This window comes from Gekko japonicus, unplaced genomic scaffold (assembly GCF_001447785.1).
Source record: "Gekko japonicus isolate JY-2015 unplaced genomic scaffold, Gekko_japonicus_V1.1 scaffold256, whole genome shotgun sequence".
Taxonomy (NCBI): Eukaryota; Metazoa; Chordata; class Lepidosauria; order Squamata; family Gekkonidae; genus Gekko; species Gekko japonicus.
Window position 1 is genome coordinate 1,274,555 of NW_015161412.1, and position 23,798 is coordinate 1,298,352.

Below are 23,798 nucleotides of genomic sequence, written 5' to 3' on the forward strand. Positions count from 1 at the left end.
CCTCTGCTTGGATTGTGTGTTTCTGCTTAAGAAGAACATGATTAAGAGCTTCACTTTTTTGTACTGAAAATGAGGGGGATGCCCCTTTGAAGCCAACCAATTGGAGAAGTAAGGCGGGGGAATTCCAGCCAATACCCACTGAACAAGTAATTGTCTTCTGTCCACTTCTTACATTCCTAAAAAGCACAGGCTCAAATAGCTGTTTATTCTCCCCAGTATTGTTGTGTTTATTCTCGCTGAACAGGCAAAGATCCCAAGACCTACTAAACCATCTTTTGATGGACGGGCCTTTTCAAGTACAGAATTTAAACAGACAGACTTTTAAATACATAAAAACATAGAAAATAGAGATGGAAAGGACCTCCAGGGTCATCTAATCCAACACCCTGCACAACGTAGGAAATTCGCAACTACCTCCCCTCTCCCCCAATTATCCCTTCTTTAGGCCTAGAAGAAGGCAAAAACCTGCAGGATCACTGGGCAATCTGGCCTGGAGGAAAATTCCTTCCTGACCGCAAAGGGTGATCAGCATTACTCTGGGCATGTTAGAAAGGACTGTGATTGCCGGCTCATCCTTTCCTGCCACCCATTTCACGGTCTGCTTAATTCACAGAATCAGCATTGCTGTCAGATGACCACTTAGCCTCTGCTTAAAAACCTTCAAAGAAGAAGAGCCCACCATCTCCAGAAGAAACCTATTCCACTAAGGAACTGCTCAGGAAGCTCTTGCTAATGTTTAGCTGAAAACTATTTTGATTTAATTTCAATCCATCGGTTCTTGCACGACCTTCTGGGGCAACAGAAAACAACTCCACTCCATCCTAGATATGACAGCCTTTCTAATACCTGAAGATGGCTTTCATATCACCTCTCAGTCATCTCCTCTTCAGGCTAAACATACCTCAACTTACATATCTAGGAAGGTTCTTTTACTCTTCTCCTGAAACACGGGGCATGAGATCTCTTGCTTTAGCTATCTGTGTTTATTTCCAATTTAAAAAGAAAAACAAACAAACAAAACTTAAGATTCTCAGATATAACTAACCCCGGGCACCTACATCTTGTCTTCAAACTAAAACACAGACTCAGAATTCTATGTGAAATGGGATATTTAACAAGACATCTTTCAGCTGGAGATATCACCGCAATCTCTTAAACCATCCTTCTTGTACCTTATTAGAGCAATACAGAACAATGTCCCAGAGGACAATCTTCACTAGAGGAACAGAACACATCCTCTAGTAAATTTATTTTTATTTACTATATTCATAGTTCCCCCTTCCCATTGAGACTCAAAGCAGATTACACAGTATAACTAGATGCAATCACAAAACATTAGACGTGATACGGAGTGCAGATACAATAAAGAAAAATGGTATTCATCAGTGGACAGTAATGCAGTGACAGCAGGAAAGTACATACAGCACAAAGATATGTCCTATACACAGTTGTATAATCAACGGTCCCTTTCTTTTTCTGAAGTGCCTTTCTGAACCCCTTCTTTGTTGTTGTTCAGTTGCACAGTCGAGTCAGACTCTTCGCGACCCCATGGACCAAACCCCGCCAGGCCTTCCTGTCCTCCGCTGTCCTCTGAAGTTTGCTCAATTTCATGTCCGTTGCATCTATGACGCTGTCTAACCATCTCATCCTTTGCCGTCCCCGTCTTCTTTGACCTTCAGTCTTTCCCAGCATCAGGGTCTTCTCCAGGGAGTGCTCCCTTCTCATTTGGTGGCCAAAGTATTTGAGCTTCAGTTTCATTATCTGGCCTTCCAGGGAACAGTCAGGGTTGATTTCTTTTAGGATTGACTGATCAAATCAGTCAAATCAGTCCCTTCTTTGTAGTATTGCCCTATTATCATTAAATAAATGCCCTCCTGATAGGTTGTGGAATGAGAGAAACGTGGGAGCCTTCCTGACCTCTTCAGGCAGGCCAGTCATGAGAACATCAGACCCACCTTCTGCCATGTCAAGGGTACAAGGTCTTCAGAATGAAACACAGCATGGCAAGACTTTGGCAAGGGCAAAAAACTGCAAGCGAGAGTACACAAACTGCAAGGCTGATTCAGTTTTACTCAATGAAGCCCTTACCGGCAGTGCTGCCGAGAGCTCCCATGGGCCCCCAGACATAGTTCACCTGAGCCCCCTGTGCCCCTGACCCAAAAAGAATATCATAACAAACCACTTCAGCCTCATAGTTTAAAAATCTGCAGCCATGGACAGCTCTCTTTAAAAACTGCTGCTAAAAAAGGATAGCAAACACCACCCCTCCAGGAAGTCTGTTTGCTCTGCTCTGCCTGGTGTGCTCCCCTAGCAGCTGCAGTGCAAAATTGCACTAAAAGTAAAACAAATGCAGTTGGAGGATTCCAGCTTCACGGGGCCCTCAATCTGACTTGGGCCCAGGAATTTTGTACCAACACTTCCTGCACTCTGTTGGCAGCCCTGCATACTAAATAACCTTCTCTACCTTATTTCTGCGCAAAGGCTTGCTGCTTAGACTGGCAATTCCTCCCTTTACTCAGAGCTTGATGTGGCACATAATCTGAATCCTCGCCTGGCTGACACCAACTCATTTTCATTATCTGAATCTGAATCTGAACAAAAGGCTTCAATGCTAAATTTGGAGCAACATACTTCCACAGGCTCCACCTACCCGTGACCAAGGCTTTTAAAGAATAAGCAAGAGTTTCCAAAGAAATGCCAAGATTTGTGTGTTTTTGTCATTCTGTAACTCTGGCACAGCTGTTCTTGAAAGAGAGCGGTTTCTGTCAAGAGCTCTCTCAGCCCCACCTACCTCACAGGGTGTCTGTTGTGGGGAGGGGAAGAGAAGGGAGTTTGTAAGCCGCTCTGAGACACCTTTGGGTAGTGAAGGGCGGGGTATAAATCCAATCTCTTCTTCTTCTTCTATCATGGTTTCTGATTAGCCACTGGAGATTTGATTGGCTGTACAGATCTTTTAAAATGTTGCGTTGGCTGCAGCTGTCAGTGTAGTACAAGGATCTTCACCTTGTGCGAACTGCAGGTAAGTTGCAGCAGCCATGTTGTAGTTGGCTCTGCCTCCTGTGGCAGCCATTTTGTAGCCATGCCTACCAAACTGTATGAGAATTTAAAAAGTACCCACGGGCTCAAAAAGGCGGGGGACCACTGGCCTATGACATTCAGTTGATGTATTGTTTCTTGCCCAAAAGAGATGGGCATAACTTGAAACCAGTACCATTTGAAACAGCTCTGCACCTACCACACAACGTAGGCTTGACCAGGACTTTTATTTATTTATTTATTATATTTATACCCCGCCCATCCGGCGAACAGGCTCAGGGCGGCTAACAAAGCGGTACAATGTACCTAATTGGCATAGCCATAAAAATTTAAAACTACATAAAACCCATACTCATTCATTACGTAAGTTAACAATTAGCAATAAAATGCTCGCAATACTAAGGATTAGATGGCATGCTTTCCAGATCTAAATCCACGTTGTTCGTCCGATCATCATCCCTCAAGCCGATGGGCCTAGCGATACAACTGGGCCAGACCTAGGATCCGGAAGTTCAATAGGATCATTGATGGTAACAATAGTGGCGGCTCCTATTTAAAAGCCTGGCGGAAGAGCTCCGTCTTACAGGCCCTGCGGAATTGTAAAAGGTCCCGCAGGGCCCTGATCTCCTCCGGGAGCTTGTTCCACCAGTAGGGAGCCGCCACAAAAAAGGCTCTGGTCCTGGTCCTGGAGAGTCTTGCATCCTTGGGGCCCGGAATAGTCAAACGATGTTGGGCCCCTGACCGTTGTGCTCTCTGGGGTACATATCCTGAGAAATTCTCCTTTCTCTTTTAAAACATTTTTTTTGGGGTGGAACATCCAGCCTGAGGAAGAGCCCTGGTGAACTTGAAAGCTTGCATGCTACTATTTGTCATTCGGTTGTTCCTAACACCAAGTGCCATGTGACGGAGTGAGCTCCCGTCTCCAGCCCCAGCTCCTGCCAACCTAGCAATTAGAAAGCAAGTTCCATGTGCCTCGGTGTTTAGTCATGCCGGCCACAAGAGCATGGAAAAAGTCTTAGGACAGCACTGGCTCTTTGGCTTGGAAATGGAGATGAGCACCACCCCCTAGAGTCGGATTCGACTGGCTTTCGAGCAAGGGAAACTTTTACCTTTACTGTTCCTAATAAAAGGTATTATGTGGATTGTGTTCTGTCCCCCCCCCTCCATTTAACAAAACCTACACAGCACTAAAAGGCTGTTTTAAAGGCAACAAAATGGGCACCAAATCAAAGATGTAAGACAAGACAGCACAACTTTACATCCGTTTGTATCTTCTGTTTCCCATGTATTATTTCCAGATCACGTGAACTACTCTAGTGAAACACCGACCGGCAAAGAGGAGCTTTATTTGGTTCTGGCTCATAAATAGACACAGGGAGAACCCAAGGGGGGAGGAGGAGGAGAGGAGAAAGGGTAGCATAAATTTACAGAAAACAACAGCCTTGATGTTATCTGGTCAGCCATCTGACAGAGTTGTGCCTATGGAAACTTTTTGTGTTGGTAAATAAATAAGAATAAGTAGCAAATCTAAAAACAAACCAGCATTGCTTTGGAAACAAGACATGACCTTTCTTGGTCACTCTGGCCAGTAAAGATTCAGCCCCATACCAAAAACCTGGGGGGGGGGGGGGAATGAAGGGATTCCCAATTTAGAAACAACATTATAAACCATGTTACCTGCCTCAAAAATAAATCCCTCCCGGGCCTAGAATCTGATTTAACAAATGCTAGGCATACAAAATTACATTTTCCCTTACATAAAAATAATTACAGTATAAGAGGGCAAAGGAAGATTAAATGCCCAAATACCCAAGGCTTCCATGAAACCTCTGCTGTGACCTTCTATCCCCTACAAAAACTAAGCCCGCATAGCTGAAATGAAAGGATATTCTTCCCCTCTTTAGACCATGCTTCTACCTCCCTTATTTTCTGTTTGTTCTTTAAATTCTGTCTGATTTTGGACTATAACCTTCTTGGGGCTAGGACCTGCCTTCTTGCGCTGTGGAAAGAGCCACAATGCTGACTGTATAAGAGTAGTAATGGGGAAGAGAAAGATTAGACTCTAGTAGCGCCTTCAAGACCAACAATATTTCCAGGGTATAAGCTTTTGATAGTCAAAGCTCCCTTCATCAGATACAGCAGGGATGCCGGCCTCCAGGTGAGTCTAGGGATCTCTCAGAATTACAGCTCATCTCGGGGTGGAGGAGCACCTCAATTCCCCAGCATCACGCTGGCGAAGAAGCCACCCCTCAAAAGCCCCATGGCTAGGAGCCTTTTGCCAAAGCTCTGGGGGGGTAGCGACCCGTCGCCCCCCCTCCTTTCCGCTGGTGCGCAGATCACATCCCCGGGAGGTCCGGGAGATGCGTCCGCCAGCGTGTCGCCATAAACCGGAAATCTCAACCTGGAGCTGGTGGCAACCCTACTCCCCACCCCCCACTGGTGGTCAGGGAGGACCCGGCAACCCCAGTGAGTTGATGGATTAGATTCATCACCGGAACAATGCCCTGTATCCTGCCACACCACTAAGCGAAGTCTGAAGCCTTCCTCCTACTTCCTCAGCTCTTCTGATGTAGAAAGCGCCACTTAAGCTAGGGGAAGGGTCCCTAGGCTACAGGAAGTTACCCTCCAGCTTAAGATAGGATACCACTCAATGAGAAACAGTTGCTTTTGGCAGTGGATCCCAGGAAGTGTCATTTTTTTTTACATCAGGGACACTAAAAAAAACCTCCGGAAGAACTCCGAGTCAGCATGAGGGGCTTTATTTTGGCCTTTCAATTTGGATGCAAAATTATCTAAGAGATTGGGGGGGAGGGGGGGCTGTTGGGATCCACCAGTGAAGAACAACAACTTTATCAGTGCATAAGATCTTTTGAATTATGGTGCTGGAGACGACTCTTGAGAGTCCCCTGGACTGCACAGAGATCAAATCAGTCAATCCTAAAAGAAATCAACCCTGACTGTTCCCTGGAAGGCCAGATACTGATGCTGAAGCTCAAATACTTTGGCCACCAAATGAGAAGGGAGCCCTCACTGGAGAAGAGGGGGACGGCAAAGGATGAGATGGTTAGACAGTGTTATTGAGGCAACGAACATCAAATTAAGCAAACTCTGGAGCACGACAGAAGACAGGAGGGCCTGGCGTGATGTGGTCCACGGGATCGCAAAGAGTCAGACTCGACTGTGCGACTGAAGAACAACAACAAAGATCCCCAGCATCATTCCTGACAGAAGCTCCCTATCTTGAACAGCATGCACAGCAATGGAAGCTTCTGGTGAATCTGGCTCTATTGCACGATTGTTAATGGCAGGGGTATTATCTTCCAGAAAAGAGCTGGAAATTACTGCATGCCCTGCTGAAAGCTTGCCAAAGTAGATTAGATTTGGCACCCAAACAGGTGGTCAGTCAGGCAGCCAAAATGTCAGAGAATCAAGAGTTCCAACATCTGTGTTGAACAAAACATTGTTGGCACTGACCAAAAGCCCCTGCACGATTAAGAGTCTGGGGCAACTGTTCCTTCTGCCTTGGCTATTAGTTGAAATATATACATGTAATTTCCCCAAAAGATGAACCTGAAAGATGGGCGACTATCCAGAACCTGAGGGAGTTGCAGCCAGAAGGCAAAACTAGCTGCAAGTGGAAGTGCAATAAGCACCTCTTTTGATCCTGGACACAGTTCACTAAAAGCACCCATTGAGATGAATGGGGTCCACTTGGGGCAGGGGCCGTGGCTGAGCGGAAGAGCTTCTGCTTTGTGTGCAGAAGGTCCCAGGTTCAATCCCCAGCATCTCTGGTTAAAAGGAGATGATGTGATGTGGAAGACCTCAGCCTGAAGCCCTGGGAGAGCTGCTGCCAGTCTGAGTGGGCAATACTGACCTTGACGGACCAAGGATTTGATTCAGTATAAGGCAGCTTCACATGTACTTCAAACCATGCCATTTTAGCTATTGGAAGAGGGATGGCTAAGAAAGAACTCAAGTTCCAGCTGCCGAGCAATGCAATAATGATCCCCCCCCCTAAACAGTTAACTGAGACAGCAACCGACTAAGAGTGCAGTCCTAAGAAGAGTTACATCCTTATAAACCCAGAGACTTTAATGAACTTAGAAAGGGGCAACTCTGCTTTGGATAGCACTGTAAATACATCCACGAACAAAGTCCGCTATGGACTAATCTTGGCCGAAAGAATGGCAGTGCAATTAATGTAGTAAGAGAGGTAGCAGAGGGGTTCTCAGACAGCAGTGAAAATTTTCCAAAGAACATGTGCTCCTCTCCTGTTTTACAGGCCCTGTATCCAAATTTGGATGGAACAGAGTAGGAAAGAGATGCACAAAAGAAAGCAAGAGGTCAAATGCAACAGGCAAGTATTCTTTAAATGTTATCCTGCTGTCTCAAAAAGCCCTAAATTCTCTTTGACGTAGTCCAGAAATGTCATTTTGGATCTAATCAACTGTGTGAAGATAGCTACAGGTAAAACACAGCATTCTAGGTAATTCCATCCCATTTTCACTTGCTTTTTCGTATACAACCCTAGTGCTGGCTAATGACAGCCTAAGGCAGTGACTGGAGTATCTAAGAATGTACTTGAGTCATAGCACGGATCAAGCAAGCAGTTCTCCCTGGGAAAACAAAGTGGGACTGAATCCCTCGCTGTCCAGTGCAATAAATCAATAAACAGGAGCAACGGACACCGGTATAGGTTAATGTTTGGAGAACAGGGGTTCTCGTACTGTTCTTCAGAGGGACCTTGGACCCTGTCAAGTAGAGCTTCAATAAGAGTGCCATGATGGAAGAAAAGCTGGCCCGGACAACTTTTCTCCATGACCATTTTCCCCCAGCAGTTTGCAGCCAGAGGTGCAATCTAAGCCTGGCCAGAGCTGGTGATTGCGAAGGGGTAGCCATGTTAGTCTTCACTTGCAAAATGGAACAAAAATTCAGCGGCACCACCTTAAAGGCTAACAACATTCATGAGTCACAGTCACTCCCCACCAAAAAAAAAATTCTTTAAACAGAATAGCCAGTTTGATTCCCTTCCATATATTTGAGAAACTGAGCTGTGACTTTGGGAGTTTTAGGGGCAGAGCTAGATGTCGTGGTGTTGGGCATTATGTCTGCTCCAGTCACATAACCAGGCTATAGTGGGAGATCTGGCAAGCCTAGCCTGAAGTATGTTTCATACTGATGAATCATTTAACACTTAAGATTTACAGGATAACCCTTCGTGTTTATATATACAGACATATTTCTGTTTGTGGTAAATGTTACTGTTTCTCAGTAAAATGTAAAAAAGGAAACAAAAAGCAAAACAAAACAAAACCTCTGGGGGTTGGCCCTTGGAAGATCCTAGATTTGGCGACATTTAAAGAACTAATTTTTGGTTACATAGGCAGAGTAGCAGATACTTGTCTCTGTCTGCCCAGGCCTTGCTTCCTGTATGCAAACCTTTCTTGTTTTATTAAAATATTTCTATCTTGCCTCAGTTCCTTAGACTCAGGACTCTTGAGTGCATGTGTCTCTTTCAGAATGTAAGCTTGTCCATTTTAAATCTTGTCAAAGATGCCTACAGTGCCATCCTAAGCAAAGTTACATCCTTCTAAATCCTCTGACTTCTGTGGGCGTAGAAAGATGTAACTTTGCTTATTAGGATGGCACTGCTAGCCTGCTTATAGCTTCAACTTTTATAATAATTTTTAAAAAACTGTGATTCATCTCCAGCATATTAGAAACCTCAATTAATACGTAGACAAATCTAAGGTGTTATAAGCATTAATTCCTCAACTAGCAACACCACACTGAGAACAGCTGTGATACCACAAAAGCAAGAGGCATGAAAAACCTGAAACGTCTAAATGATAACTTTGCATGCAGCTGTAACAAGTTACATTTACCTTTCAGGTATAAGGATTTTATAATTCTTCCCTGGAGGCTTCTCAAAGATTGTAGACGAGAATCTTAAACTGCACCAGAGACCATTATGTAAAAGAACTGAGTAATACCCTGGAATTAATCAGGCAATAGAATTCTTTAGATCGTGTTTTGGTAAGTGGGAATGAATTCTTGTGGCAACATGTCTCTACGGTAGCCACATTCCTAAGCGTAAAGATAATCTTCCACATAATTGCAAGAATTTTGGCTGCGGCATGGACTTGACCATACTAAAACCCCAAATCACTATTTTGGCCAGGATATACATTCCCTCAAATCACTATTTTGGCCAGGATATACATCCCCTCAAATCACTATTTTGGTCAGGATATACATCCCCTCAAACAGGCACCTTGTGAGGTAGGTGAGGCTGAGAGAGTTCTGAGAAAAATGTGACTGGCCCAAGGTCACCCAGCAGGCCCCTCAAATCCTCAAAAGAACTGATGTTCACAGGTTTGCGACCATCCAATGAAAAATAAAGGAACTGCTAAGTGATCATGAAAGATAGGACAGTAGCTCATTTTCCAAGACAAAATAAAACACACACACATACACAAACTACAGAGCAGTACCAATAAAGGCAACAGATTGTTTGCAGCTTTGTTGCTGTTTGCCTCAGCCTGTGCTCCCCAACATGATGACCACCAATGTGTTTTCCGGTGGCCCCTTCCTTCTGCAGTGCAAAAAGCCAACCTGAGCTTTTCCCCACCTCTCTGGAACAGGAAATACTTCAGAAGAGGCAATGATCCATTGCCTGCATGTCTGCCCATTCAGAAACAGCTGCCTCTGTGGCAGCTGATACAAGTTGTTAAAAGTTCCAGAAGTGCCCTCAGTCTCAGTAAGGTGGGAGCCACTGGAATAAGCTATTCCATCCTGTCAGATAACTATGAATTTACCCAAGGCAGAGACTTGAGTGTAAATTACTTTAAGGGGGTATTTCCCGCTCCGTCCTTATTAGCATGACTCTGCTAGCCTCTTAAACTTTGTTAAATGAACCACACGACAGATTTCAAGAAACCGCATGACTGTGTGGTCATTAACTCATCAGGTCCAAAAAGAAAGGACTGTATGAGTCAGAGGAGTTAGCGTGGTGTATTGGATTGACTGAAACGAAACCAAAGTGCAAATCCTTCCTTGCCAGCCGTTAAACTCACTGCATAATTTTTTCAGCCTAACATATCTTGTTTTGCTGTGGAGAGAATAAGGTTGTTACTCTCTCACACCTAGTTCGGCACCTGGAGCTCAATGGAAGCATCACCAATGTGATAAAAATCAAATAAATGAAAGGGGCATGCTGGGTATCTGGGGGGTCTCTTGTTTTCTTGTTCTACATACTTGCTTTGAAATTATGTCCCAGGCTGGGACACAAGACTCACTGACTAGGATGCTATGGTAAACAACAATCACCTTTCCCCTAACCTAAATAGTTTTAGTTAGGGCAACCCTTTTGCACTCATTTTTTTTTTTATGTTTGTTCTTGTTTTCCTTCAATGAACCTCATTTTGGTGTTTCAAGAAAAATACCACAGAGTTGCTTTGGATATTTAAATATACTGGCCTGCCCCTTGGCTCTACCCTATTTGAGATAATGGTCTCTGGGACCGGACACTGTCTACTGGAGAGTCTCCTCCCCTTTGTTAAAAGGGAGGTATGGGTCTTACATCAGATCCAGATACGCCAGCTTCTTGTGCTGTCACAAAACTTTATCTAAAGGCCGAATACATGGCAACTTCCCGCTCCTGAAGTAAGGGCAAACACGAAAACTGGTTTGTCAGCTACTGTTCCAGCACATACAAAGTGACCCCAGGATTCTGTGCGTGTGAGGAGGAACGAAGCATTTTATGACGCTAATCTGAATCAGAAACCAGGGACCTGATCCATCCAGCTGAGCAAATGGAGATTAAAAAAAAAAAAAACCACAAAGAAAAAAAGAGAAGAGAAGGGATTTATACCCTGCCTTTCACTTGGAGTCTCAGAGTAGCTTACAAACTCCTTTCCCTTCCCCTCCCCACAACAGACACCCTGTGAGGTGGGTGGGGCTGAGAGAACTCTGACACAAACTGCTCTTTTTCAAGGACAGCTGTGCCAGAGCTTGTGACTGACATTATGTCCCAAACCCCGCCCTCCTCAGGCTCCACCCCCCAAATCTCCAGGTATTTCCCAACCTGGAGCTGGCAGCCCTAATCCTGACCCACACAGTTTCCAACCAGTTTCCCTAGGAGGTTAACCAACAGGGCACAGGGCTTCCCCTGATGCTGTCTACTGAGATCTTCTGCTTCTCTGTATGGAGGTTCCCTTTACACACAATGGCCAGCAGCCATTAATGGTACTATCCTATCCACCTTCAGTGCCATCTTTGCCCTACATAAACGTTCTGCATGGTAGAATATGTAGTGAAGACCCAAAACTACATGCTCAATAATGACACACTAGCTAACACACACACACCAGTTTATCATCTTATAAGTGAAGTCAATGGGCAAAATTCTCCCCCCCAAGAGTTAACAAACCCAAACTGCATTCTTTGTACAGTCTGCCCAGCATAGATAACAGAAGGAGGAGGAGGAGGAGATTGGATTTATACCCTGCCCTTCACTTGGAGTCTCAGAGCATCTTACAAACTCCTTTCCCTTCCCCTCCCCACAACAGACACCATGTGAGATAGTGGAACCAACATGACATCCGTACTCTGTTTAATATTAAAATAATCACTTTTTAATAATATGACCTTCTGTGGCTTATAGCTGACTTCAGCTGACCCATAAAAACAGGATTCAGATCAGAAAATTTTATGCCACAGTTTACCTTGTAAATGTGCTACCTTAAAGACTAACTCTCTATGCCAGTTTGGTGTAGTGGTTAAGTGCGTGGACTCTAATCTGGGAGAACGGGGTTTGATTCCCGACTCCTCCACTTGCACCTGCTGGATGACTTTGGGCAAGCCATAGTTCTGGCACAGCTGTTCTTGGAAAAGAGCAGTTTCTGTCAGAGCTCTCTCAGCCCCACCTACCTCACAGGGTGTCTGTTGTGGGGAGGGGAAGGGGAAGGGAAAGGAGTTTGTGAGCCGCTCTGAGACTCCTCTGGGTAGTGAAAGGCAGGGTATAAATACAATCTCCTCCTCCTCCTCCTTTCACCAAAACAGAAGAATATTGCTACTATCCTGGAAGACCAATCTTTAAAAATATCTAGGCTGAATTTTTCTGTACAATTATTCTGTAAACCTAGCCAGCCTTGAACTGATTTGCAAGGGAGCACAAAGAATATGTTTCCTTCAGCTGAGGTATCTGAATGGATGGTATTTTATGAAAATATCTTGATGTGTATCCAGTTCTCTGGCAAAATGATGAACGCTTGACTGCAGTGTTCCACAAGCCTATTTGCATAAAAGGATGTCAAGGAGAGTCTCAAAGTAACAAACATGCCAACAAAAAAGGGGATTTGGAAGATGCTCCCCAGAAGAAAACTCTGCTGCACTGAACACAAATTGCTATTAGACGCTTGCTAGACGTTCCAAACCAGCAATTAGCATTTGGCTCTTCCTGCAGTGCTGATAGACAACATCAAAACAAACAAATTTAAATATTTCAAACACCAACTACTAAAGCTATATACTTTGTGATTCAAGAATGCATGCCTCATCTACCTTTACCTTCTCAAGTAATGAAATTACTTTATAACAGTCTCATCAAGAAGACAAAGAAAGTAATGGGTAATTCAGATCTCAAACCATTAACGCTGCCAGGACACACTAAAAAGGCATGGGTAGGTATAGATCCTCCTCCCTTAAATGCCTTTGCAGTCAGACGGGTAAACTTCATCCCACTTTGAAAATGAAGAAATCATGCAATAAATATGTAAATGTTACAGCAAGGTTATGAACTGTCAATTAAAAGCTCTTCTCCTGCCTCCTACTATTAGTTGTAGGATTTTTGTAATGAGAGAATACCTCTTGAAATTCTAGTATTAGTAATAGACGACCAATTTGGTGCCAAATAAATGAAAACATGAGTGGAAATGCAGAAGTATATTCCTGTCCTTTATGGAGTTGTATCTGCTTGCCTCTTTAGTTTTGGGGAATGTTTTAATTTATTTGGCACCAACTGGTCTGGCTCACACACCCCTGCAAGATGAGCCAGCCTAGTGCCTAGACAGTACTCTAAAAGCATCAGCATCCTCCTCTTCAGCCTGGTTCCTGCCTCGACCAACTTCCAATAGCAAGAGACATATTCATACCCAAAGCAGTAACAGCGGCAGCTCCCTAGGCCCTATTCAGGGCTGGGTCCACCATGAATTGGGCAACCAATGTTAAGGTTAATCCAGTCTCGATATCAGCTACCTTCACTGTGCAGAAAAACTGACGGAAAAGTCACTCTAGCAAAGCAACCAATGTAGCATCGGTTTTACTGACAGTGTATGAATAGGAAATATTAAGTGAACTATAAAATATAATTACAAAGTTAGTCTTTTAAAACATTCATGGAACTGCTCAATATGCCTGGAAAAGAGACATGAGGTGAGGATCCTCAGCAGCATAGTCAAAGTTGTGCTAAAAGATGACGGCTTCCCTGATGTCTTCCTGTCATTGCAGCTCTTTGCCCCCCTGATATGTTCCTTTTGGTTGCTGCCCCAAAGGAACAGGGTGGTGGTCATGGTGGTGGGGAAACTGGGAGTCTGCAGCAGGAAGGGGGAAATCAGCAAAGATCACCTTCCCCAACTCCACAAACAGAGAAGGTGTTCCCCTCCAAAGGAGCTGCTATAGCACTGCCGGAACAGCACCACAGGATGCAAGCCACAATCTTCAGGAATGGCCCATTCATCCTTTCCAAAAGTCCTCGCACTTGGATGTGCTGAAAGTAGCTATTATTCCAAATCATGAGCGACTTGCTTTGGCAGAACCAGTCAACTCCTGGACCAGGCCTCAAACGCTTTCCCCACCTCCCTAAACATATAAATTCCATCAAGCTCAGTTGAAAATGCAAGAGGCTTACCTTGCATATAGGCCTCTATCTGTCTAATAAGCTCATAAGACTTTGATCGATCCAGCAGTGTCCTGATAGCAGGAAGGGGGTCCAGAATTATGGTTTCAGGATGAGCATCAATATACTCCTAAGAGAAAGATGAAATATGGCACAGAATGTTAGGGAACAAAGCAGCAGATTTGTTCGAAACATGGACAATGAATATATGAAGGAAACAATACCATGTAACAATGAAGATGCACCAAGTTCAGCTTACCTAGCGCTAATATCACCTGAATTTCAGGCGTCCTGCCAATTTACCCAAAACACCTTGCCATTTTGAGAAAAGCAGCAGCTTAAGTTAATGATGCTGTGATTGGTAACCACATTCCAACACTGGAAGGCTGTGGGCTATGGAATATCTCTCTCCTCCTACCCTACATGCTGAATGGACACAAAGTAGATCAAACACTTGAAAGTCTTCCTTAAATCCTTGGCCAAATTAACATACTGCACTCCCCAGAAAAAAAATAAAATCATGAAAGATCCTCAAGACCATTACTAGGGCAATCTCCAACACAGCTAAATGCTTGAGCAGCATTGAAATTAATTCCATCTCTAAAGCTCAACAAGATGGGTAGCCGTGTTAGTCTGTTTGTAGCAGCAGAAAAAAGCAAGAATCCAGTAGCACCTTAAAGACTAAAAAAAATTATGGCAGGGTGTAAGCTTTCGTGAGTCACTGCTCATGATCGATCTGAAGAAGTAAGCAGTGACTCACGAAAGCTCATATCCTGCCACAAATTTTGTTAGTCTTTAAGGTGCTACTGGACTCTTGCTGTTTTCTATAGCTCAACAGAGTATGATGCCTTGAGGGTCATGATACCCTGCTGGCAGGATCAACCATATTGCAAGTGCCTACATCTGCTGTAAGCACAGGACAATATCACTGGACCATCTAGCCCAGAAGAGTATATGACAACAGGTAGTGGCTCTCCAGGGACTCAGGTGAAGGAGCTTCCCAGTTGTGCTTCCCAAGCTAGTTTTTTTGTTTTGTTTTGTTTTAAATGGAAATCCTGGCCCCAAACTGGGGACCTTCTGCATGCAAGACATATGCTGAACTATGGCGCCACTTCCATCCCCTACAATTACTCCCGTGTCTGAACAAAATAAGGAACACAGCAACCGTACTGCTAAGGTGGCAAACAATGCCTTGCATGGTACATTGCACAGTGTATCATGTAATGTTTTAGGACTGCCAACATGCTACAAATCACGATAATGATTAATCCGAAACCCATATTGTTAAGCAAACTCATAAAACAACCATATATCAACTTGTCTTCTTAAATTTGGCTAAGCAAGCAAGGAAGGGGGTGATTTAAATGTTTAAATATACTGGAGTCATTTGGACAGTGAGCTCTGGGATGTTCCTGCAGCTTGCATGCCCCGTATTCCTCCTTGATTAAGGAGCATCACTGTTGGTCTCTTGATTGACAGCTACACAAAGATGGTCCTGCTCCGTAAGCCCTCTCCTAACTAGTGTAACTGTTTTATCTAGCCTTGTTACCACCTCCTCGCCTTTATCAAATGTACCTATCATATTTGCACGCACCTCCATGTAAAACGTTTTGGGAAGACTGTGCTCCTGGCTTATGATCAGCCTGACCCAGAGACACCGTATGTGTCTTTTCTTTCTGTCTAATCTTTAACACAATACAAGGCAAACAACAAAGAGACTTGTGGGTAGGATTGTCCTTTGTTTGGTAATACACATTAGCAAGTGCTTGGCTGGCGGGAAGCCAATAAGGAAACTCCTGTCTGATTGTTCCTAGAACACCACAGGAGAGCCACAGTGTGCCAGGGGTTAGGGACAGAGACCGTAGTAGAGAAGGAACAGAATAGGCCATTGGAATGTTTTCCATTACATCTGAGGACCAACAATAATTTGCAGTGGAGAGGGCACGTTTGGCTTTTCCCTTCTTCACCATCCAGGCCTCACAGTGAATCTGCCAGACTCCATCCATGGAAAATGGAGACCAGTTCTAGAAGATCAGTTTCCTCTGCCAAAATTGTTCTGGACTTCAGAGCCAATAGTAGTAGATCCTGGGCCTGCCTCAAAGCCACAACCATCTGGTATGGCTCCTCCCATTCAAGTGGCTTCTGCAGAGATCTTGGAAAATTCCCAGTCACAGGCTTTATTTCTTGCTGCTACCAATCTCCTCTGTCCAGCACCAGGAATACCAGAAGATACCAAGCCAGGAACAATTTAAACCCCATTCATAGGTTACCAGGAACAGTTATCATCCTCTGAGGCTGCTGCATCTATATTCCATTTAATCACATGGATACATCATGTGGTTATAGATCACATTAGCAATCCCTGCTACTCTATTAAAAGGTGCGGGGTAGCACAATATGCAAGCATGCATTCCATCTTAATACCTACCACTTCTGCCCAGTTGCTTATCAAGGAGTGAAATGCAGCAACTTTATTATTACAGATAACATAAAAGAACTTAGTCAAACACTCTGACCGATTTCCCACAGCCGCTGCTCTGCGCTCGCTCCTCTCTTTGCCCTGATGGTACGTGTCTGTTAAGTCGCTCGCTTAACAAAGTAGTCGGAGAGTGATTCAGCAAGAATACAACTTTATTCTTCAACTCGAACACAACTCCAACACGGATAGCCAGAACAGCCTTTACATTGCAGCTGTCCTGCTTTTAAACATTCCCGGCTAATGTAGCCACACCTACTGTACAAGTATCAACCTATGAGGTTGCAGAGATAAGGTCCAATCACCTTAGTTCCCGCTCAGGGAGCTTGCTTGAAGTGATTAACTTGTTACTTCCTGGGCTAGCAATACTATTGGATGGATTTGGATCCTAGCCCAGGATGAAGCTTAACATTACAGTTCAGTTAGATGTTTCACAACATGTCAAGCATTCAAGGCAGCTTTGAATACACTACAGTGTCAATTTCCCACTTGAAGCCGCGTGGCCGCATTTTGACCCGCGGCTTTGCCCGATTTCCCCTGCGGTTTTGTGATCCTATTTTTTTATTATGAAACCATGGGCAAAGCCGTGGATCAAAATGCGGCCGCATGGCTTCGAGTGGGAAATTGAAATGTACCATCAGGGCAAAGAGAGGCGTGAGCGCAGAGCAGTGGCTGTGGGAAATCGGTCTCTTTGAATGCATTGGTGTTCCACAGAGATGTTGCCCCATTCCATTTCCAGTCTGCAGATCAGATGGGAACAGATCAAGGAAGAACCTTGTTCTTAGAGGCATCTTAGAGACCCCTGCCAAGCTGTCAGTCTTCATTCAACCTTGCAGCAGCCATTTTGCTCAAACCAAATGCCAATAGTACTCTTTGAAGAATGTCAAGACATTTCAAGAGTCTCCAAAGCAATGGCATTGGGCATAAAACCAGCTAAACCACTTGTGTCAACAATGATTCACAGGCAGAGAACATGCTTTGTATCAATTCCTGTATCAATTCCTGCCACGGAAAGTTAAAAGAAGGTACTGGATGGCAAGTGTTAGGGGAAATGTTCTTTTACCAAGATTTTGTAGGGACCCTGGTGTGTTGCTGCCAGTCAGAGTAGGTAATGCTGAGCTAGACAGACCAACAGTCTGACTCAATGGAAGGCAGCTTCATATGTCAATCTTGTTTTGGAACATATTTCTGCTGGAGATACCAAAAGCAGCCAACCACATGCAATTCATAGGTCATTAAAATTAGCATGCATGGGTGTATAGAAGAAGAACCTATGATGACATATTGCCTAACTTTCTAGTACACTTCCCTTCAAAAACACAACCTGGGAGAAAGACAGCTTCAAAATCTGGATGTCTGGTAACTTCCAGAGAGATTTCAGGAGAGGTTGTGTGGTATTAAGATAATTGTAGGCTGGCTCTCTTCTACTAGAGCCAGTTTGGTGTAGTGGTTAAGTGCGTGGACTCTAATCTGGGAGAACTGGGTTTGATTCCCCACTCCTCCACTTGCACCTGGCTGGATGATCTTGGGCAAGCCATAGTTCTGGCATAGCTGTTCTTGAAAAAGAGCAGTTTCTGTCAGAGCTCTCTCAGCCCCACCTACCTCACAGGGTGTCTGTTGTGGGGTGGGGAGGGGAAGGGAAAGGAGTTTGTAAGCCGCTCTGATACTCCTTTGGGTAGTGAAGGGCGGGGTATAAATCCAATCTCCTCCTCCTCCTCCTAATCAGAGAGGGTCATTAAAACTGGCATCTGCAAAATGCCCCCTAAATACGTAGAGGAAATGAGGAGTTCTACAAGGCCAGCGAGAATAAGATCCTAGAAAAAGAGGCAGTAAATAAGTCCCGACATGGGGCTCACACGCCAGGAACTTCAGTCGGCCAGACTCAAGCAGTAGGATAACATCTTTCTGTTCCCCAAACAGGTAGATTCAGATGGGGTAGCTGTGTTGGTCTGAAGCAACAGAACAAAGTTTGAGTCCAGTGGTACCTTTAAGATGAACAAAGTTTAATTCTGGATATATGCTTTTGGGTGCATCAGTATCTGAAGAAGCGTGCATGCGCATGAAAGCTTATACCCAGAATTAAACTTTGTTGGTCTTCAAGGTGCCACTGGACTCAAACGTTGTTCTATTCCCCCAAACAGTATGTCCAAAAATGCTCCATGATAAGTCAGTTTGTAAATGCATATTAATTAATTCACCTAGCTTTTCAAGCAAACCATGCAAAAGCATCTACTAAGGGAAAAAAAGTTAATTCTCAAGAACTAGTTAAGAAGCAACTGTTTTTATATCCTTTGGACCTTATTGTACCAACTATGAAGATGCTACAAATGCAATTCAGAAAGACTATTGTGCAAGTTCTGGTTAAGCAACAACAGACATCTTGCTAAGAAGCTGTTGTGCTACTAGGATCACGCTTTCTTTAGCCATGATCTACCGTTTAGAAAAAAGTAGAGACATACAGCTCTTCCTGGATCATGCAGTTTGCTAAAAATGAAAAGGTTATGTGACCACTTCACCGAGAGAAATATGTAACTATTTTTTAAAAAATGCAAGCAAGGAAAATGCCCCTTTGAGCAATAGCAAACTAAAATGGCTATATTAAGGCATTACTTATTTTTAGCTTGACCTTGGATTCCTCTAACTCTGTATCTCTCAGTTAGGCCTAGAAAGTTAAAGCTGGTCAGGAATACCGACCACCTTATGCAACGAGTTAATGTCTACTGGCTCAGCTACTTTCACACAGATTTTAGAGTAACAGCGATCCTACTGTTATGGATGGTTTGTTTTAGCGCTTGTGGGAAGGATCTCACTGCTATTTTGCAGCATAAACTATACAGCCCATCATACCATGACATTCCATTTGATGGAATAGCAGTAAACTTAAGTGCTGGTTTATAGAAGAAGAGGAGTAGGTTTTTATACCCTGCTTTTCTCTACCCTAAGGAGTCTCAAAGCAGCTTACAGTCACCTTCCTGTCCTCTCCCCACAACAGGCACAACAGGTGAGGCTGAGAGAGTTCTGAGAGAACTGTGATTGGCCCAAGGTCACCCAGCAGGCTTCATGGGGAGGAGTGGCGAATCAAATCCGGCTCTCCAGAGTAGAGTCTGCTGCTCATAACCACTATACCACGCTCGCTCTCTAGACTGCATACAGTAAGTAATGAAAGAAAAACATAGTTCTGGGACGGGGAAAGCATCTATAAAGTATTAAAATGTAAGTACCCAGTTTACTCTTGCATACAAATGGAGTTGCTCTCAAATTTGTGACTTGCTGGCCTGTCCAGTGCTGTCTCATCTGTATTCACAAACCACTTAACAGCCCTGCTTCTCTGCCCGGCCCACATTTTTGTACTGTCTTATCTTCGGTACCCATGATGTACTTCTGGCTTGGACCATGCAGGATGAACATCTTATGGTGAGACAAACCAATGATCCATCCATATAGCCCGGTGGTAGGCAAACTGTGGCTCGGGAGCCACATGCGGCTCTTTGGCCCCTTGAGTGTGGCTCTTCTGCCGTAGGCGCTGACGGCCTATTCCCTCCATTGTATAGAGAGGATGAACGAAAGGAGACGAAACAAGTATACAAGACGAGTGTGGATGGGAGAGTTGGAAGGGGTCGACCTCAGCGAACGTACCTCAATCAGATTGAGGACATTTTTAGCAAAGGCCAGTTTGGGAGTACCCTAATTAAGTCAATAACAATGTGCCTACTTATATAGTTTAAGTTTAAAAAATTTGGCTCTCAAAATAAATTTCAATCGTTGTACTGTTGATATTTGGCTCTCTTGACTAATGAGTTTGCCCACCACTGACAATATTGTCTGTTCTGACTGATGGTGGGCCCCGGCCGGTCCCGAGAGAAAGCCCCCCCCCCCCCCAATGTCTGTTGCCTTGGACCTTTTGATTACAGATGCCCAGGACTGAACCTGAGTCCTTTCAGAATACAAAGTATGTACTCTCACAGTGAACCACAGTGAACCCCCTCAACACCTTTAAGGACAGACAGGCTTTGCCAGCTAAATTTATAATCTGGAAGACGGACCCTGCTTTGTAAATTCTGGGTTTTTGTTAGCTTTTAGGCAACAGACTGCTTTGTAAATGCAGCTACTGAAAATAGGTTACAAACAGAACAAAGTTTGAGTCCAGTGGTACCTTTAATAGAACAGTGCACACACACAAAAGCTTATACCCAGGATTAAACTTTGTTGGTCATAAAGGTGCCACTGGACTCAAACTTCGTTCTATTGCTTCAGGCCAAAAGGGCTACTCACCTGAGGTTACAAATAGTGATTGTAAATAAATGGTTAAAAAACATACTTAGTATGATTATGGGCTTTTCATCCTGGACTTAAAAAAAAATCAAATGAACCAGTATTTTTCAGGTAATGCTTTTCACATGGACCTTTCTCTCAAGGAACTCCTAAACATATGTAAAGCTGCCTTATAACTGAACTAGGAAAAAGGCCCGTTGTGGAAATAAATACAGCGATCTCTAGAAAGAGGCTCTGGGTGGGTGTCCCAGCCTTGGACACTCAGTGTCAATTTGCTGTGGCGACCTCAGCAGGATATAATGACACTGAGTCCACCATTTTCTCCAGAGGAACTGATCTCTGCTACCTAAAGAACAGTTGTAATTTTGAATGATCTCCAGCCCTCACCTGGAAATTGGCAACGATGGTTCCCCAGAAGGCAATGGTTGGTTTGGAGGGTGGAGTCTATGGCTTTGTACTTGTCCGAGGTCCCATGCCTCCTGAAACCTCACCCTCTCCAGGCTCCATCCCTCACATCTCCAGGAATTTCCCACCTGGAGTTGGCAACCCTATCTCCTTCCCAGCCAATCATCAACCTACCTTTATTTCCCCCTCACTCTTCAGCTTTCCACCCCACACTCACCTGCAGCCTCTCCCGTGCTCTGAAGCCCTGACTGCTACGTCACATTGGTTGTCAAACAGGGGCCACCTCAGCAGCATATAAGGATACAGAGCCCACCATTTTCTCCAGGGGAACTGATCTCTGCCATCTGGAAAGCAGTTGTAATTCTGAGTGATCTCCAGCCCTCACCTGGAGATTGGACACATTTTACCTCAGAATAGCAAACTGTTTAGAATGTTAGAGGCAAAAGCCAATCAAGTCGCATATGCAAATGACTTCTGTGTTCCGAGGCAAAGGGCAATGAGGAGGCATATGCAAATAACCTCTGTGTTCTGCATGGCTATGGGGGGGGGGAGAGGAACAGCAAACTGTTTAGAATGTTGGAGGCGAGACTCAAGCAATGTAGCCAGTGGATAGGGACAGATTCTGAGTGACACACCAGGGCGCCAACCAATTCCGGAGCATATGGAATGTTCTAGAGAAGTGCCACCACCATTCGGCTTTTATATATAAGGGAGATTAGACCATTGGGCTATCAAAGTCAGGACTGTCTACCAGGACTAACAACAGTTCTCCAGGGTTTTCAGGCAGAGGTATTTCACATCACTTACAACTTGATCCTTTTAACTGGAGATACCAGGGATTGCACCTGGGACCTTTTCCATGGAAAGCTGGTGTTCTACCACTGAGCCATGGCCTGTCCCCAGACACCTATGTGTTGCAGAGAATTTTGAGAATTGTTCTAAGTCACACAGGATTATTTTCGCAGATGAACAGTGCAGGGGAAAAGCAGGAGAGTTGGGACAAGCTGACTTTTGGGGAAATTTACGGGTCATTATGGATGGCTTCGGTGAGAATCCCCAGGTTTCCCTGGAACTCATCCGTTGTTGTTGTTCAGTCGCACATTTCGCAACTCTTCACGACCCCATGGACCACATCACACCAGGCCCTCCTGTTCTCCGTCCTCCTCCTGAGTTTGCTCAACCCCACATTCGCTGCATCAAGAACATTGTCTAACCATCTCATCCTTTGTCATCCCCTTCTTCTTTGACCTTCAATCTTTCCCAGCATCGCGGTCTCCTCCAGTGAGTGCTCCCTTCTCATTTGGTGGCCAAAGTATTTGAGCTTCAGTTTCATAATCTGGCCTTCCAGGGAACAGTCAGGGTTGGTTTCTTTTAGGATTGACTAATTTAATCTCCTTGCAGTCCAAGGGACTCTCTAGAGTCTTCTCCAGCATCTACCAGGTTGCTAGATGGGGGGAGAGACTTCAAAGGCCTGTTAAAATAACACACAACCTGCCAGAGTTCCTTCCGGTTGGAATTCTCAGCAGCTGCCCAGTGGGAGGTGAATGGCGGCCGCGTGGCTTTAGAAGATGGGCTTCTCCTCTTTGTCATTCAGAAGAACATCCGCCATGTTCTTCACGGAGGAGGAATGGGCTCTGCTGGATCCAGGCCAGAGGAAACTCTTCTGGGAAGTGATGGAGGAAAACTACGAGACCGTGGCCTGTCTGAGGGACTACATTTCCCAGAAGGACTTGCGAGCACCGGAGAGATCAGACCTGCCTTTCCCAGGTGTCCAGGGCACCGTTTTCCCGCAAGATGGAGATGAACATTCATGGGACATGCTGTTCCCCGGGGCCTCTCTTCTTTCTTGTTTCCCCTGGCTGGAGGGAGGATTTGGCCTTTGCTTGTCTGCAGGGAAGCACAAACGGTGTGGGACACAACGGGGCTAGGGGGGACGGTCCCTGCCAGGATACTGCGTGGCGTATGGTTGCCCAATTTTTTTTTCCTACTGGCGGGGGTTCTTCCTGCTGGTTTGGGAGCCGTGTCTGTATGCACACGCGCGCCGCCAGGATGTCACCGGAAGTGACGTCACACACTGGGCGGGGCCACGCCGTTTGAGGGGAAAACAAAGAGTTTTCCCCTCAAATGGCGTGGCCCCGCCCCCAGCGTGCGACGTCACTTCTGGGTGACGCGCACGTGGGGGTGGGGTTTCCCCCGGGCCCCGATTCCGGCGCGCTGGAAATCGGGGCTCCGAAGCGGGGGAATCCCCGCCTCCCGGCTGCATTTGGCAGCCCTAGCGTGGCGCCGTATACCAACTGGTTGTACACCAACTACAGGACAACACCACCTTTATGAAAGACTGATACCATCTTGTAATTTTATTCGGTTTCTTACTGAGCCCCTTATTTGTGTTGATAATGACTGGTTTTACTGTTTTTATGCATGGGCACTTGTTGCTCTTTGTAAGCCGCCCTGAGCCCGCTTGAGGGGAGGGCGGGATATAAATTCTAAAATAAATAAAAAAATAAAAAAATAAAAAATAAATACCAGCACGAGCAAGTTTACAAGCCAGTTAAACCCTATTGTTTGTTCTACATGGGTATCCCATACTTCAGGTTTTTAATATCGGTAAGAACCATCTACCTCTATCCATGGAGACATCCAACCAGTAGCCATGCCTGTGTTCTGTTCACACTAACAAACTGTTGCATGCAAAATATTTTCCCCCACATA

At 44.8% G+C, this 23,798-nt stretch overlaps 1 protein-coding gene across 1 annotated transcript in view; it reads right to left on the reverse strand.

Annotated features, from left to right (window-relative positions):
* The window catches only part of ITPK1 (inositol-tetrakisphosphate 1-kinase), a 161,073-nt gene that overhangs the window by 24,143 nt on the left and 113,132 nt on the right, over positions 1-23,798 (reverse strand). The window contains exon 4 of the mRNA XM_015427204.1: positions 13,946-14,063. Within this exon, the coding sequence (XP_015282690.1) occupies positions 13,946-14,063 (118 nt within the window). The remainder of the gene's footprint in view (positions 1-13,945; positions 14,064-23,798) is intronic.